General features: G+C 36.6%; 2 protein-coding genes and 1 long non-coding RNA gene across 3 annotated transcripts; 2 read left to right on the top strand and 1 right to left on the bottom strand.

Annotated features, from left to right (window-relative positions):
- Positions 1–387: 387 nt before the first annotated feature.
- On the bottom strand, positions 388–4,600 carry LOC135272062 (uncharacterized). Its single transcript, XR_010340167.1, has 3 exons — positions 4,517–4,600; positions 3,656–3,709; positions 388–2,524 (listed from the first exon to the last, which is right to left on the bottom strand). It is a non-coding gene; the product is annotated as an uncharacterized LOC135272062 (long non-coding RNA).
- Positions 4,601–4,615: 15 nt separating this feature from the next.
- Positions 4,616–4,990, top strand: LOC135272072 (protein preY, mitochondrial-like; the record flags this gene model as incomplete). The annotated part of the gene is made up of 1 exon (XM_064370210.1): positions 4,616–4,990. A coding segment is annotated over one exon (369 nt), but the record flags the coding sequence as incomplete, so codon positions are not given.
- A 48-nt stretch (positions 4,991–5,038) lies between these two features.
- Positions 5,039–5,296, top strand: LOC135272073 (phosphatidylinositol N-acetylglucosaminyltransferase subunit Y-like). Its single transcript, XM_064370211.1, has one exon. It carries the CDS (start codon positions 5,081–5,083, stop codon positions 5,294–5,296), a length of 216 nt encoding a protein of 71 aa, XP_064226281.1. The 5' UTR covers positions 5,039–5,080.
- The last annotated feature ends 11,791 nt before the right edge of the window (positions 5,297–17,087 follow it).

Genomic DNA, 17,087 nt, shown 5'->3' with positions numbered 1-17,087 from the left:
ATAGTCCAAATGTCCACCAGCAAATGAATGGATAAGCAATTGTGGTATATGATAAAATATTATTCAGCCTTAAATGGGAAAGAAATTCTGAGATATGCTACAACATGGATGAACTTGGAGAACATTATGCTAAGTGAAATAAGCCAATCACAAAAATACAAATACTATATGATTCTACTTATATGAGGTACTTAGCATAGTCAAAATCATAGAGGCAGAGGGCAGAACAGTGTTTTCCAGGGGCTTGGGGCGGGGAGAAGGAGTTATTGTTTGATGCAGTCCAGTGTTCTACCACTCAGATATACCCACTGTTTAATGGATATAGCCACTGTTTAATGGATATACCACTGAGATATACCCACTGTTTAATGGATAGTTTTGTAAGGCGGAAAAAGTTCTGGAAATAGTGTTAGGCTGGGCACAGTGGCTCACACCTGTAATGCTAGCACTTTGGAAGGTGGTGGCAGGCAGATTGCTTGAGCCGTGTGACAGGTTGATACTGCAGTGTGCTGTGATCGTGCTACTGCACTCCAGCATGGGTGACAGAGTGAGACCCTGTCTCAAAGAAAGAAAATAGATGGTGGTGATAGCTGCATAACAATATGAATGTACTTAATACCATTGAACTATACATTCATAAATGGTTAAAGTGGTCAATTTTGTTATGTGTATCTTGCCACCAAAGAAAAATTAGAAAATAGAGTTAACACATGATGAATAGTAACAAGTTTCTACAAGACTCCATATATTTCTCAGCAAAAGATAGATACCCAAATAAAAGAATATGTCATGCTACAAAATTCTTGAGACCTTTCTACTTACTTGCTGTTTTAAGGTTTCTATTAAAAAATAAGGCCAGGCAGGGCAACACAGCAAGACCTCATCTCTAAAAACTTAGCCGGGTGCAATGCTGTGCACCTGTAATTCCAGAGATTCAGTAGGCTGAGGAAGGAGGATTGCTTGAGCCCAGGAGCCCGAGACTGCAACGAGCTATGATCACCTGGGCAACAGGGTGAGACCCTGTCTCTGAAAAAGGGGAAGAAAAAAAAAAAAAGAGGGAAAGAGAGGGATGTGGCCAATTAACCTGATTCAAATAAGGTGACTGTTTGAAAGGGGAGGGGAGATGTTTTGACTCCCCCCACCTTAAATACTTGTCTTACATGCAAAACTGGCTTCCTGTATCTGGCCATAAGACTATAGAGCAGTCCAGATGGTTTGGACTTCTAACAACGACCAACAACAACAACAAGAATCTCACTGATAAAGACCTTTACAGTCTTCAGATATTACTCCTATTGAATTTTGGAATAATACACGTATAGCTTTACAGTCTTCAGATATTACTCCTAAAATTCAATAGGAGTAATATCTGAAGACCCCTGCTAAGCATTGATGGAGAAGAAATAATTTTTTTCTGTTGATATCCTGAAACTTCCATCTAAATAGTTTAAAAATAATCAGGTCAACACTGGCTTAGAGGAGGAAGGCATTTCTAATTTAGGTGAGGGAAGAAGTATAATGTGTCCTGCTTTAAATGTGTCACTTCACCTTTGGAGCAAAAAGTGTACTTTTGTAAGTTAAAGGTGAAAGTGAGCAAAAACAGAGGGTCTCTCTGCTCCCTGGCAGTTATCCACTGGGCAGTCAAGTGGTGTCTTTCTGGTCAGAAGTAAGTTGTAAAAGTGACCAGGCATGCTCTCCTAGTGGGTGTAAGACCTGAGGAGACCCCCAGACGGTGGAAGTGCTGGGATGGGCATGCTCTGGTCTGCAAATCGACTGTGCACTCCTGAGGAGAGATTTGTCTTGAAACACACAGAAGAACTTGCCCTGAAGGGTATGTCAGGTGATGGGGAGATGAAAGGATATGTTTGCACTTCAGAAGGGCTATGTAGGAAAGAGAGAACAGGGGGAAAGGGGAGAGGAGAAGAGAAGAAAAATTAATAATAAAAGTAACTCGTTCCTTTTATCTTAGGAAAATGGGGGCACTCTGTTACAATTCATTCTACATAACTGAAGCTCTGTATCCTTTCACCACCATCTCCTCATTCCCCACTTCCCACCCCTCTTCTGGTAGCCACCATTCTACTCTCTGCTTCTATGAATTCATTTTTAGTTTCCATGTATAAGTGAGGTCATGCAGTACTTGTTGTTTTGTGTCTGGCTTATTTTCCTCAGCATAATGTCTTCCAGGTTCACCCTTATTATCACAAGTGACAGGGTTTCCTTCTTTTTTATGGCTGAAAAATATCACATTGTATATGTGTTATGTGTACAGACATACACACACCAAAAAAATATATATATATACACACAAATATATGTGTACACAAATATACATATATATACACACACACACACACACCCCAAATACACACTGTGCACTCTGGGTTTTACTTGTAATCATACAGCATGTGTTCTCCTGTTCCTTTGTTTCATTGGAAATGTAGTTTGAAGGGTTTTCTTTCATCCTCCTTTTTCTCTGATTTCCAGAAATAACAATTCAGCTTCTATCTCATTCCAAAGGAACCTGAAAATTCAAGTAAGACAAAATATATTCAGCTGAATGTTTAGATACTTTTTTTCTTTGTACTTGATTTTTTTAAAAATGTATTTTGGAGATGGAGTCTCACTGTCACCCAGCCTGGAATGCAGTGGCATGGCTTGGTCCACTACAACCTCTGCCTCCCGGGTTCATGGCATTCCCCTGCCTCAGCCTCCCGAGTAGCTGGAACTACAGGTGTATGCCACCATGCCCAGCTAATTTTTGTATTTTTAGTAGAGATGGGGTTTCATCATGTTGGCCAGGATGGTCTCGATCTCTTGGCCTCGTGATCCGCCCGCCTTGGCCTCCCAAAGTGCTGGGATTACAGGTGTGAGCCACAAGACCCGGCAGTGAGACTACATTTCTAACAATATCCCAAGAGCTGTGATACTGCTGGGCCAGGGACTATATTTGAGAACCACTGTCCTAGACATATGGGTAAACTGACTTCTGCTGTCTTAAAGAAACTGCAAAGGTTGCAAGAAAACAAACAAAACCAAAAACCCAGCATGTTCTATGTCCCCACAAATATTTACATATAAAAACAAAGTATTTCAATTAACTTTATGAAGATGCTTGATGAACATTTAAGAGTGTTGCTCTAAACACATTTCATAAAAGGGATATGATTTAATGAGAATTGTCATTATGTTTTCTAAAAATAATTACAGAGACATATAATATTAATATAAATAAATCAGCATGACTTAAGTAGTATCAGAATATTGGAGGGATTTAGAAAGTGATATTTGATGAAGGTTATATTGATGGAAAATAAAGATAAATTCTAATATATCAAATACTTAAGGGCTGATAACAATTTTAATGTCATCAATTATATTCATTGTCGTAAAGGAGCAGCTGAAAGAATGATAGTCATGTTTTTCTAGTCTTTGGTATATTTTCAAATATATTTAATAAGAGATGTTGAAATTATATTTAGAAACAATCTATGAACCTCATAAATTGAAAATGTCTACTTCCTTTGACATCAATTGTAATTTTATAGAGATTTTATCAATATTATAGCTAACAAATATTTTAAATGTAAGCTGTGACTCTCAAAACTCTGAAAATGTCAAGTAGAGAAAGAGAAAGAGAAGCTCTGACACTTACAGGAGGGCCTTTTGGTCCAGGGAATCCAGCTGGACTCCGTGGTCCTTGAGGACCCTGGAAATAAAAAGCAGTGGGGAGAAGTTAACACCATGCCTTAGAAGGTGCATCTTTATACTTTGAGATTGATTTGTATAGATGAAATACAATGTATCATCCAGCTTCTTCGTCACAGCGACAAAACTACAGGAATGCACCACGAGAGTAAGTGCTAATGCAAAAGCAAAATGGATAATTTTTCACACTACTCTACTCAAAACTGCACATCACATTCAGTGTTACCTCAGGAACACTGTCAATATTTAGAACTCATATGAATTAAAAGTGAAGAGAAAGTAGAATTGAGAAGTTCTGCAGCTTCTTTACTAAACATTGGCTAGAAACATTCATAGAAGGAAGATATTTTGATTAGATTCAATTCCACAGCCCTCTAAAAAATAGTTTTAAAACTTATTCCATCCATGTTCTGTATCTAGCCATATATTCTAAAACTAAAAGAGAAAGTATGTGACTATCACAGATAGACCACAGAAGATGCTATTAACTAGTCTCCATATTTAAAATAAATATATTTCTCCTAATGTTACTCCTCATGGCAAGTGTATACCTATGTAACAAACCTGAATGTTCTGCACATATACCCCAGAACTTAAAGTATAATAATAAAAAAAGAGAATATTAAAAATAAATAAACATATTTATTTTTGATGATGTCAGTATATTTTTTACTCGTGTATAAATTTGTTTTGTGGATAAGATGAAAATAACTTTATCGTATAGTTATCAACATTCAGTCCAAATATGATATTATAATATTTTTGGCTTGATTTTTAATTAACTATATTATTCATCTCTCAAATTTACCTGTTTTTAAAGTACGTAAAGTAGGTCCCATTACAGTGACTCCATCGTTGGCAGAAAAAGTAATCGGTAAGAGATAATCCTTTGGAGACGCCGCCGTGAAGCCCGGTCTCCGGCTGCTTGACCACGCCGAGCGGAGCGCGCGGCAGTCTCGCCTCAGCCCTGCGGGGAACACGCGCGCAGCCGTCCGCAGTCGCCCGTCGGTGCCTGCACGCGTCGGGCTCGCGGCCTTCGGCCGACCAGAACGAGAAAACAGAGGAGACGCCCCGTACCTTCGATCCGGCGCTGCTGGAGTTCCTGGTGTGCCCGCTTTCCAAGAAGCCGCTCAGATATGAAGCATCAACAAATGAATTGATTAATGGAGAATTGGGAATAGCTTATCCAATCATTGATGGGATTCCTAATATGATACCACAGGCAGCTAGGATGACGCATCAAAGTAAGACGCAAGAAGAACTGGAGCAGCCCTAGTTCATAATTTAAACAATTAAAAAACCCAACAGCTCACTTTTCTTAATACCGTATACCTTTTAAAACATAGTGGAGGGTAATAAGTGGACGAGAAGAATGTTTCTGTCTCTTCCTCCGTTGACTGTTCTTATTCCACTGGTTTCTTTAGCAGGACTGTTTTACTCAGCCTCTGTAGAAGAAAACTTCCCACAGGGCTGCACTAGCACAGCCAGCCTTTGCTTTTACGGTCTGCTCTTGCCTACTACCATACCAGTGCATGTATTCTTCCACCTTTGGACTTGGATGGGCATTAAACTCTTCAGGCATAATTGATGCAACTAGAGTCAATATGCTATATTTATTAATGATAGCTCTTGGGCATCTATCTCTGAAAGCTCAACTGGATGGAAGTTTGCAGGAAAGAGGCTTTGCTTTGTGTATATCATGCTGCTTTTATTGTACTCTTGCTCTGCCCTTGTGTTTTGAAGGCTCTGACTTATAACTGCTGTATCAGAGGAAACATTTTGACAGTGTCTTATTGGAGATGAACATCCCCAATTGTCATGTTATGACTATTTCTTATTCTATTCATCTAAAAGTCATTGAAATTTTGCTTTGCTTGTTTGTTAAGTTTAAGGTCTTTGGTAAAGTCACATGTTAGGAATGACTGAAATAATTCTAAAGGAGTGATGTTGAAATACTCTCTCTAAGGGAGACAAATGCATTTGAACAAGTGTGATATAAAACCATATAATCAAATAGAAATTTCAGGTACTTAGAGAAATCGAGTTTGTAAAATTACCTTCATTTATTTGACATTAAATGCTTATATTAGCAATAAAGATGTTGACACTTTACCATAAAAGATAAAATAAAAAAAAAAGAGAGATAATCCTTTATATGCCCAGAACAAAGTAGTTACATTTATTTAAGAACCTTTATGAAAAATAACATAAATAAAACTTCTTAATACATTTAGGGTAGGATTTATGTATTTTTCTAATCAAAAATATAGTTTACTGAAGTTGGCCTTCCACAGAATTTACTCTTTCTATTTACCAATCTAGCCTTCCCAAGAAAAATCTCATTACCATTCATAAGCCAATGTTAGTTCAGAAATCAACACACGTTTATACAGTTTGTACTATTACCAGCATCTTACATTAAAAAAGTAACTTCAAAGTTCTATATGAAGTTAACAAAAATAGATGTCATATCAGACTACCAAAACTACTGAGCAAAACTGAGGAACTTACACATTTTTAAACTCTTATTAAATTATGAAACTATGATTCCTAAACCAAAATTCACTTTAAACACAAATTTTTTAAAATAATATTCCTTCAGTTATGTAGCAAACTCTATTTTCCTGATTTCTTAAAGTGTCATTTTTGCTTTCTAAAATTTTGCTGCCTTTCAAATACAATTTGAATTTAAATTCTTTAAGAAAGAAACATTTCAAAATCATTACTTTAAAAACATGAAAAATTGAGTCTTTATAAAATTTCACAGAAAGTATTGACTTATTCTTCTTGTATTCATCAAAATAGGTTCCAAGTGGGATTTAAAAAATCCATAATGACTCATTGTATAGATGGTGTTGAAACCAAATCACCAGATAAAATATCCAGTGCGTAGTTAAATTTGAGCTTTAAATCCATAACGAATAATTTTAACATATCCTAAATATCACGAGACATACTTATGACAAAAATGACTTATTCTTCATATAAAATTCAAATTTAACTAGGTGTCTTGATTCTGTCTGTTGTTCCATTTTTTATTTCACTTAATTTGGTAACGCTAGACCTAACTAAAAGCTATATTCAACCTTTAATAACCAGCATCCATGATCTACAAATCACGATTATGAGGGATCACATTTAGTTTGTAGAATATCTTAATAAAAGTTTTTATATACATATATACATGACATATATAATTATATAGTTAAATATAAATGTATTGTTAAAGAGGGAGTCCATTGAAATAGGCAAAAATAGGTATTCTTTTTCTAATCTAATGATACTGCAGAATTAATTCCCTGAACTTTTCAGCTCACATAGAAGAAAATAGTTTATGGCATTACATTTGTCGTTTTTCAACTGTGTTCTTCACTATTTAGTTCACGATAATTAAGAACTCTTGGCAGAAAATGAAGGCATATTTGGGGTGAAATATCTCATCAATCACAAGGAACATAGGAAATATGTTCTTCCTATATAGATATTGGAAAAATGTATGAATATTTATTAAAAATAAATCTATCTAGATTACTAAAACAACAAAACAAAGCAAAAATTATTTAATCCTCAAAAGGTACTTTTCTCACTCTCATTCTCAAAGTGTTTTTAAAAGTAATCATACTGTTGGATGACAGTACTGTTTTTCAAATTAAAATGCAATATCAGCAAAAGTATATTCACTTGTAAGGAAATATTGTTGCTCATAACATTTTGGAAGACAAAACCTAATGCATGAGGAGAGAATAGGTGGTGTCTAAAAACAAAACTCATAGTTGTGATACTTTTTGTTAAATTGTTCTACTCCATTTAATCATTTAGCCATTTAAATTAATTTAAATGTATCTTATTAAAATGACTTTGACCATAAAATACTTCAAATGAATGTATTATTTATGAGCTCAAACTTTACAGGATAAATAGACAATTTGGGAACAGTTCATCAAGAGTGAGAAACATTTAGTGGAGAGTTAATTAAATATGAACCAAAAACTTAAAGCAACTCTAATTAAATGTTTATTCTGTGTGTTATCTACTCCTATTTTCTTCACAAATAGAAACTCAAGTTTTGCTCATTGCTCCTACTCAAATGAAAGTTATTCATTTTCAATTTTAGGTCATGCATTGCAAGGCATTTCTGTTTTCTGTAAAACACCTACTATATATTTCAAATAATAATATACAAAAATATCTTAACTATTAACCTGACTACAGGAAGCTGAAAATTATTATAGAGTATGAAGAAATGATTCTAATTTTTTAAAGGACTACAGATTCTAATATTTAAACTTTTATCAGGAGAATAGCTTTTTAAAAATATGGCTACAAAAATGCTATATTTTACCCAAAAAAAAAGCCAAACAAAGGGCATGCTTGTTCATATGTATTTGGGTTCATCTTATATCAATTAAAAATCAATTTACTAAATAGTTTTTCTATTTACTGAAATAGATGTTTTATCTTGAGTTGAATGTATATTGTTTCTGGCTTAATGGCTACTAGTAGCTTCTTTTTTACTGGCATAATATTGCTGCCAGCTCTGTGAACAAAATGAGTATCAATATGGAAAGCAAGTGGAGTAGAGAAGAGGGCAAAGATGTTTTACGTGCATTTAAAATTAAATATATATATATGTATACGCATGTGTGTATACATATATATATATGTATTTTTTTTTTTGGCTTGACTATAAGAGTGATATCTTGGTCCAGTTACACACATTTTTCTCATTTCTATAACATAATTAGAACATACTGTTTAAGCTTTTTTTATTGTTGAAGGGGAATAAATTAAAAAGCATTTTTAAATGTAGACTAGATTTCGTGGATAAATTTGCACGTGTTAGCAGACATACATCTTTTCCCTGAAATCTAAATGCAGAATACTAATTTTCATCTTCTATTATGTAGCTGTATTATATGTACTCTTTCACCCGGAGGGCCAGCAGGGCCGTCACAGCCTGAAGTGCCCTGACACCAAGAAAAGAAAAAGAAAAATCAGTTAGAATTCCTTCTCATAGCATGTGTCTGGAAAAGAAACTACAGCAATATCCAAAAAGAAAAAGTGCAGATGATACCTTTGGCCTGGGATTCCCAGTGGGACCTCTTGCAACTCTTGAACCTTGAGGACCCTGCAGATGAAAACAAAAGATGAACCTGAACTAGTGCCTGGCAAATCCAAAGGCACTGAATCAATTTTTATTTTTGGAAAAATAAGTTATCTTGAAAAACTAAATTCAATATGAAAATGCACATTATTTTAAATCGAGGCACCTACCGTTGGACCGCGCTGACTCTGAGGGCCTGGTTTGCCAGCTACTCCCTATCACAGACAGTGCAAACAATTTTAATATGCAGTATATCACAGTAAATTATGAGTCTGGTGCTGACACTGAGTACTCATGCAAGAACATCATTCATTCATTCAAAAACAGACTTTCTGCGTTTCCCACGCTGGCGTGGAACTACTGGATTCAAGCAATCCTCCATCTCAGCCTCACAAACGTCTGGGAATACAGGCATGCACCTGTCCAGCTAAGAACATTTATGTTACATAGCTTAAAACATTATATTTATATATCATACCTATGCACCTTTCTCTCCATTGGCACCTGGAAAGCCAGGGAATCCAGTGGAACCCTACAATAATAAAATTAATAAACAATGAACAAAGGTGGCAATTAACATTTTCAGCCACAATTTGTAATTTATTCTGGAACAGGCTGATTTTCACACAGCTGTTCATATTTAAATTAAAAATATAAATTTTAATATACCATACAGCTACCATTGAAGTAATTGAAAATTAACTTACAATGAAAACTGAAATCCTGGAAGCATTTGAAGCACAAATTGATAAAACATTTCAGTTTTTAACCTTCTAAGAAAATGAATTAATCAAGTGTTATTACATCTTTTGTTATAAAATAGTGATTACAGGATATTTTATAGAAAATGTATTTCAGTGTAAAATTCTACATATTTGCTTTAATTCTAAAGTAAAATCCTATTTTCACAGACAGAAATAGTCAAATATTAAAATAGGGATTTAGAAAATGTTCTTCCTGAATTAATATTATATGTCATAGTTACCATTTTTTAGTTGAGTATTTTTACACTTTTAAAACTGGATCAACTCATAGACTAAAAACCTCCCTCCGCTTTTTCTATTCGGTGTTTGAATACCACTATACCTAGCTGAAAGTCTAAGTCAGACAGCCAAGCCCTAAAATTCTGTTTTTCAGAATTCTGAAGACATAATTTCGAGATGTATGTTAGTTATGCACCAGCTAAGTAAGTTTGGTACATTACTTATCCTCAACAAGTATAGTTATTTCTTCTGCAAAGTGAGGGCAATAATACATACCTTACAAGTACTTTGAAATTTGTGGGACTGAAAAAAAAAAAAAGAATACTTGGTATAAAAATAACAATTACTTATAATAAATAATAATTATTTTAAAATGTTCTAAGTTTGTAAAAGCACAATTTCATTCACGAATGGCCACATTTTACAGATGGAATACAATATAATCCCCAATAAGTGAATTTCTGATATGATTTTGTACATATATATAGATTTTTAGCTGCTCAGACATTTATTTGATCATGATTGTGATTAGCTTCCCTCATCACTATCATAAAATAGAGAAGATTCGTGTTCAAATCCTTGCTGCTCAGCTTGGTAACTATGAGACCCTGAGAAGGAATGAGTGAAGAATTTTCCTGTTTAGACCACTGTATGGATTAAATGCAATAATATGTAAAATGTCTAGCAGAGAGTAGTAGACATGAAATTTTACAAACTTCCCCATACATTAAGGGAAATACAACAAAGCTTTCTTGGACTTGAATACATTCCTTTCTTTTTTAAATTCACTCATTTGCATCGAACTACCCCTAAAAATAATGTTTCTCCAAGTGAGTAGTTGTTAAAAATATGGATTGCCAAGGCACACTCCACATCTTCTGAAATGGAAACAGACTCTCTGGCTGTGAGGTCCAGGAATCTTCATTTTTAACAACCTCTCCAGGTCACATGTACTCTGAAATTTGAGATGTCCTGAGAGCTGTATTCTTAGGCATGTACAGTTAGAATAGCCAGGTGTAGAGTATTACCTACTCACAGGAGGTAACCATTTAGCCCTATTCCCAATTTGAAAGTAATGAATATTACACACTTATCAGGAAGGTAAGATGCTATCAATTTGTGTTTCCTATGCAATGTTATTAAAGCAGGTAAGGAAAATTGTATGTTATGCCCTATGGCAGCTGATAGTCAAAATAATAACCCGAAGGATGCACTCTAAGCGGCTTTTTATAACATGTTTTCCTATATATTTCGATACATGCCTATATAGCTAACTTGTGATCAACCTGAGAACAATTGTTAGGATGTGTAATATTCCCATACCAGGGGAAAAAAAGCACATTCCATTTGGAGGAGCTTTCAAAATCGCTTTTCTTTCTCTACTTAGAATCAGATAGTTCTGTCTAGCACAGTATTACTATGTGACATTACAGGGATGGGACAAATAAGTATAATCTAGTATAAAAACAAAAACTTTGACGGGGGGGACAAATATTCAGTTCTGTCCTGACTAGAAGAGATAACTAAGCATATTTATAGATACTTCATTTAAACAAACAGACATTATGCACCAATTTTGTTTCTCATAAATTTATTTTCTTACCTTGTTTCTACTCTAGGAAACTGATAGAAAATGTTCAACCCACCAATTTATCGGTTGAATATATGAAAATATTATTTTTTGTTTCCCACATGAGGAATTATCACCAAAATATATAATTTCTAGGAAAAGATATTACCTGTTTTTACATGAAAACACACAAAGGCCATCAAGTCAAAGATTAATTGTGAAATTGGCTCAGTCAATAAATGTGAAATTTAAAAATGTGAAATTTTTTAAATGCTGTCTGAAACATAAAAGTATCCTACCTTAAAATGTATTTTATTTTATGAAACAGCTATTTTCTAGCACATTTGGTGCTATATCTTTTAAATACCTTTATGGTTTATATTGCTACTAAAAAATTAATATGATGTCTAATTACAGTCCCTAATCTGCTTGAAAGAGACTGGTAATAGGATTTCACTTTAGTAAAATAAAAATTTAAATGTATTCAAAATTCATTAGCTTACACATAGGAAAAACGTGAACGATCTTTGATAGTTGATGTCCCAATCAGTTTTTCATTTTGGAACAGAGAAACTTAAAAGCTTTTTGACCATAGAAATAATAAATGAGTTATGAAGAGAAGCAATGTGAAGAAATTAAAAAGATATTCCAGACATTTTGGCAAAAGTTAAAAAATGTTGGATAACTCTAGGAGGAAACATTTCTGTTTAGTTATTCTGTTGCATTTTGTTAATAAAAGAATTCGAAGACTACTAATCAGAAGATGAACTTAGGGAAAGAAAAACAAAATTTTAAATAAACTCATAAAATAAAATTCTACTCATTCGTGTAATATTGTGACAGTTTTCTATGTTTTTAAATGAAAACAAAACAATTGCAATTTAACTTCATAAATAGATCAAGAATTCATGAAGTGCTGTAAGGATAGCTTGAGGTCCTGGATTATGCAGTGAATGGCTTCTTTTACTCATAATACTTGTGAAAATGCTTGACATTTGAAAGGAAGCTACCTGAGAGACAGAGCAGCATATAAGAGACAAAATTTAAAGGATAAAAAGTATTAATCGGTGTTCTGAATACAGCCAGAAAATACTTAAATCATGCCTGTATTGTTTTTAAATCGCAGATGGAATAAATCTTATTTTAGAAGGGTTCAAAAGCATTATATGTATCCCCTGCTACTCAAGGAAGGAAGGATTTTTTTGGAAACTGAATGAAAAAATGGTAAGACAAAGCTATACAGCAAGCCTAAGAGAGTGTTACCATGTGGCAGTGAGGGGCCACAAGGGCATGCGGTTTACAGATTCAGGGAGGACATTTTTGCCTCCCATAATTACATGTGGAATTTATGAACAGATAAATGTTTAAGAATGTTACAGAAGCAGGATTTGCCCTATCTATTGTGCCTGTTATGCTCGAATGGGTCAAACTCAATCAACAGATAGCTTGATGTAATCTCATGTGCATATAATTAAAAGAATGAGATAACTGAAACTACCCAGCATTTCTCTGTCCCCCTCTCATATCATAACTACTCCGTTATTAATAGTCATTTAGATATTAATTTAACAAGCTTAATTTAACTACTTCATGTATCAAGCGGATCCTTAACAAAGTTTTATGATTGGTTTGAGAAAAAATAGTACACCAAGGTAAATATGCGTTTTTAAAACCATGTTTTTTAAACTTAAAATATGTATATTTCAAATAGCCAAAAATGAGATTTGAGTGATACAGTGAATTGAATGGTGGCTCTTTCTCAAAAGATATATCCATATCCAAACCTATGAATGTTACCTTACTTAAAAAAAAAAAGTCTTGCCAAATGTTATTAAATTAAGGAAATGAGATCCTCCTGGACTGTCCAGCTGGTCCCTAAATCCAATGGCAAATGTCCTCATAAGAGAGAGAAGAGAAGAAGATGCACAGAAAAAAAGGCCATGTAAAGAAGGGAGCAGAGATTGATGTCATGAACCCACAAGCCAAGGAGTGCCTGGGGCCAATCTGCTACGTGTGCAGGTGTTATCCGGCTCTTCTTGCATTGATCTGTGGCGATTAGGGCTTAGGAAACTGGTGCAAATGACAGTAACTACTGCTATCGCTGTGAGCAATCAAATTTTTTGTTTATGACCCAGGGGTCTTCTGTCTTCTGTCAGCATCCATGAAACTGTGGCAGGATGACTTAGATTGTAAGTACAGCAAAATGTTTACAGTTCTTGACAGTCTTCGTGACTATGACACGATGTAGATTGATAAGGAAAAGAGGAATGATGAGGGCCTCATAGGCCAATAAAAAGTTTTTGTGGGAAGCCCCTGGCAATCATTAGTGAACACGTTGATCAGATTTTATGAGCAGGTAAGCATAAAATGGTTCTCTATTTTTTGCTAGTTGTGAGTTGGAATTGAAGAGTTGCAGACTCACTGTGTGAGTCAAGCCCACGAGAGCAAAGTGGCATAAACCTGGTGACACCAGGCCAATAACAGTGTGGCTACGACTCTGGGTCAAAGGGTCCCCAATGCTGAAATAGTGGGTGTTAGGCATGAGAACCTTGCTGCCCAATATTAGGCACTGGACCGGCCAAAAGCACTGTGACTTCATTTGGTTGAGCCATGAGCAGCCACCACGTTGTCTGAAACTGAAAGTAAGTGAAAAGCCTCCCTGCTGGAGAGGCTCTTTCCCCTTTTGCCCTCTGATCCCTCCCTCCCTCTCTACCCTGGCCTCTGCTACTGACAGCACAGATACTCGATTGACCTTCCAAGCCTCTCACCATCCACAGGTACTTGGTATTGTTTAGCAATGGAATGGCCTCGTAAAAAATTGAGGAATCAAAAAGATTCCTGACTCGACTTCCCTCACCTTTGCTTGGTCCACACACTTTAGAAAGGCAATTTGGTTACTGACTGCAGCTGCCCCCACAGAGAGAGCATCTCCTCTTGGCTGCTTTTTGGATAACAACCAGGACAAAAGGGGTGGAAGGCTGTGTAGACTTATTTTGAAAATGTGAGCTTTCTCCCTGACCATTCCTGGCCATGATGCATCTTTCTTTTCCCTAATAGCAACCCCAGGCCAGCCTAATTAAGGAGAGTTCAGCTTAATTCTGGTTCAGCCATCTGTATTCTCTCTTTGGATCAACATGGATTACAAGGCTAATTGCCACTGGGTTGAGCACATGCTCAACAAATCCCCTAAAGTGAGTGGCTTACACAGACCAATGTGGGGAGCCATAAAGGATCTCTATAACTTTTATAAACACGTCAGACCTTCTGAACAAAGGTCTGGGTGTGATGAGGGGACGATGGAGCAAAGGTGAATTGCACCAACTAGAACCAGGTGCACCAGTTTGGAAGCAGAACAAGGCAAACAACAGCACCTAAGATGGGAGTGCCTCAGCCCGAGAGACACGAAGGAGAGAGAGATTCAGGTGGTGTTTGTTTTCTAGAACCACACCCTGAGTGTTTTTAATGGAGGAAAACTCTGGCGAGGCTTTTCCAAACTGTCAGAAGGGCCTTAACTGCAATTGCCTGCTGAGTCTGCGGTCCTCTGCCAGATGCTTCTGATCATGATTTCACTGCCACTTCCCTTAAACTTACGGAGAAATCGATCAGAAACAACAGTGGATGGCCCCAGCTCCCGCACCTCCCACAGAAACATCTGCTAACACCTCCAGATGTCTTTCCTAGCCCCTTCTCGTAGTTGTCACTCAGTCATTTTCTCTGGTGGAAAAATGCCACCCAGGTGGTGGTGTGGAGAAACAGGCTGGGTCGGACTGACTGCCCTCAGGCAGTCTTTCTAAAACAAAGACTAAACTCATTCATTCAAACTAAGCTGGAAATTTTAAAGTTTACCAACTGGCCAAAAAGTCATGTCGGAAGCATGTCAGAATATGATGTAGGCTCCACTAAGGACCCCTGACAATCATAAACAACACTTTCTTTCCGTGGACATGATGTATACCCTTGGGACTGCACTTTTTTTTTAATAGAGCCCAGGCATTAACCTCTCTGCCTTCTGAAAATGCATTGACTTATGGCTTAGCAATGGTCATAAGGTGTCTTCAAATGTTTAAAGAAGCACCACCAGCAGATCACATAGCCCTCTGAACTATAGCTATCTCTCCCCAAAAAGGGCCACTCTTGGCTACGTCGGAGAGATTCTCAGAGGAATAACTGTATCCCTTGTGATTTATGAGTCCCCAGCATATAATTATCCCTATGTCAGGAGTCAGTTTAAAAACATGGTACAAATTCATGCCTGATTTTAGTTTAAATCATCAACACTATTGCTCCTTCCTGGAAGGCATTCGGGTTGGCCTCAAGTGGCCAGGATTGTTATGAAGACTATAATTGCCCTAGATTTCCATTTTGAGGGCTAAGACAGAGCCTATGCAATCACTGATGCATATTGATGTTCCTGGATTAATGTCTCAGGCCAAGTGGAAAGACCAGTACAAAAACTTATGAAGAAAGCTTTGGCCTTCCAAAAAGGTTTGTGACTATTTCCTGAAGCTATTTCTAATATTTTTCCTTTAATATTTTTGCCACTACCCTGAGTGAACCCCCATACCACCTGACTCTCTCAAGCAGATCCTGATGACTATAGCTGAATTTTGTTCAGCTGCCTAGGCCGGGCACACTGGGCAGCATGGTGAAGGTCAGACCTGTAGGTTGGCCTCATCCTGCTGATTTGAGTCCTCTTGACAATAGTTTAATTAAATGCTACATGAGACAAATGGAACAGATTTGCTCTTAGCCCCTGTTGTTCAGATTAATCAGAGTGGCTAATGGAGTGGCGTATTCATGGGAAATTTTGACAGACCCGAGGCAGGATAGATAGACACACTTATTATCTAGTCTAGTGTAATAAAGATAATGTTTGCTTCTGGAAAAAAGAGCAGACAGGCTTACATTTCATTGTAAAATATTTGTTTCTTTGTTTGTTTGTTTGTTTGTTTTTGAGACAGGGTCTCGCTCTGTTGCCCAGGCTGGAGTGCAGTGGCATGATCTTGGCTCACTGCAACCTCTGACTCCCAGGTTCAAGCGATTCTTATGCCTCAATCTCCTGAGTAGCTGGGATTACAGGCACCTGCCACTATGCCTGGCTAATTTTTGTATTTCAGCAGAGACGGGGTTTTGCCATGTTGCCCAGGCTGGTCTTGAACTCCTGGGCTCAAGGGATCCACCTGCTTTGACCTTCCAAAGTGCTGGCATTACAGGCATGAGTTACTGTGTCCAGCCCCCATTGCAAAATATTTGGATTTTTGAAGCTTAGGTTTTCCCCTCTGTGATGTAATCCATCACATGACGTCTGGCCCTTTTTGCATCACCCTGTGGGAATCAGGGCTTGGGGAACCAGCACAAATCCTCATACTTTGACTACTGTTATTTGCCTCTGACCCAGGAGTCTCAAGTCTTCTGCCAGGATCCATGAAACTATGGCAAGCTAACGTGTTAGATTGCAAGTAGGGTAAAATCTCAGAAACTTCACAACTCTTGGCATTTTTCCAGCTTATTCATAATGCTCCTAGTGAGCTAAAGTTTTCCACCAAGTGAATTTAGCATAATCCTAATCCTTTCCACCCACAAAAGAAGGACTAATGAGGGACTAGGGTGGTATTTGCTGTCCTCCACAACTCTCTCCCCATCAGTGGGCTTGGCCAGGCTCATTATCATTTTTGTTTTTAAGGCAAGGTCTCTCTCTTTTGCCCAGGCTGGAATGCAGTGG

This window comes from Aotus nancymaae, unplaced genomic scaffold (assembly GCF_030222135.1).
Source record: "Aotus nancymaae isolate 86718 unplaced genomic scaffold, 86718_ANA_hifiasm-v0.15.2.pri h1tg000103l, whole genome shotgun sequence".
In the NCBI taxonomy this organism is placed as follows: Eukaryota; Metazoa; Chordata; class Mammalia; order Primates; family Aotidae; genus Aotus; species Aotus nancymaae.
Note: the sequence above shows the minus strand (reverse complement) of the source record. Positions and strands in the feature narration are given on the sequence as shown.

Bases quoted from the DNA above. Each gene is read 5' to 3' on its own strand.
- LOC135272073 (XM_064370211.1), top strand. From the start codon at position 5,081: ATGTTTCTGTCTCTTCCTCCGTTGACTGTTCTTATTCCACTGGTTTCT.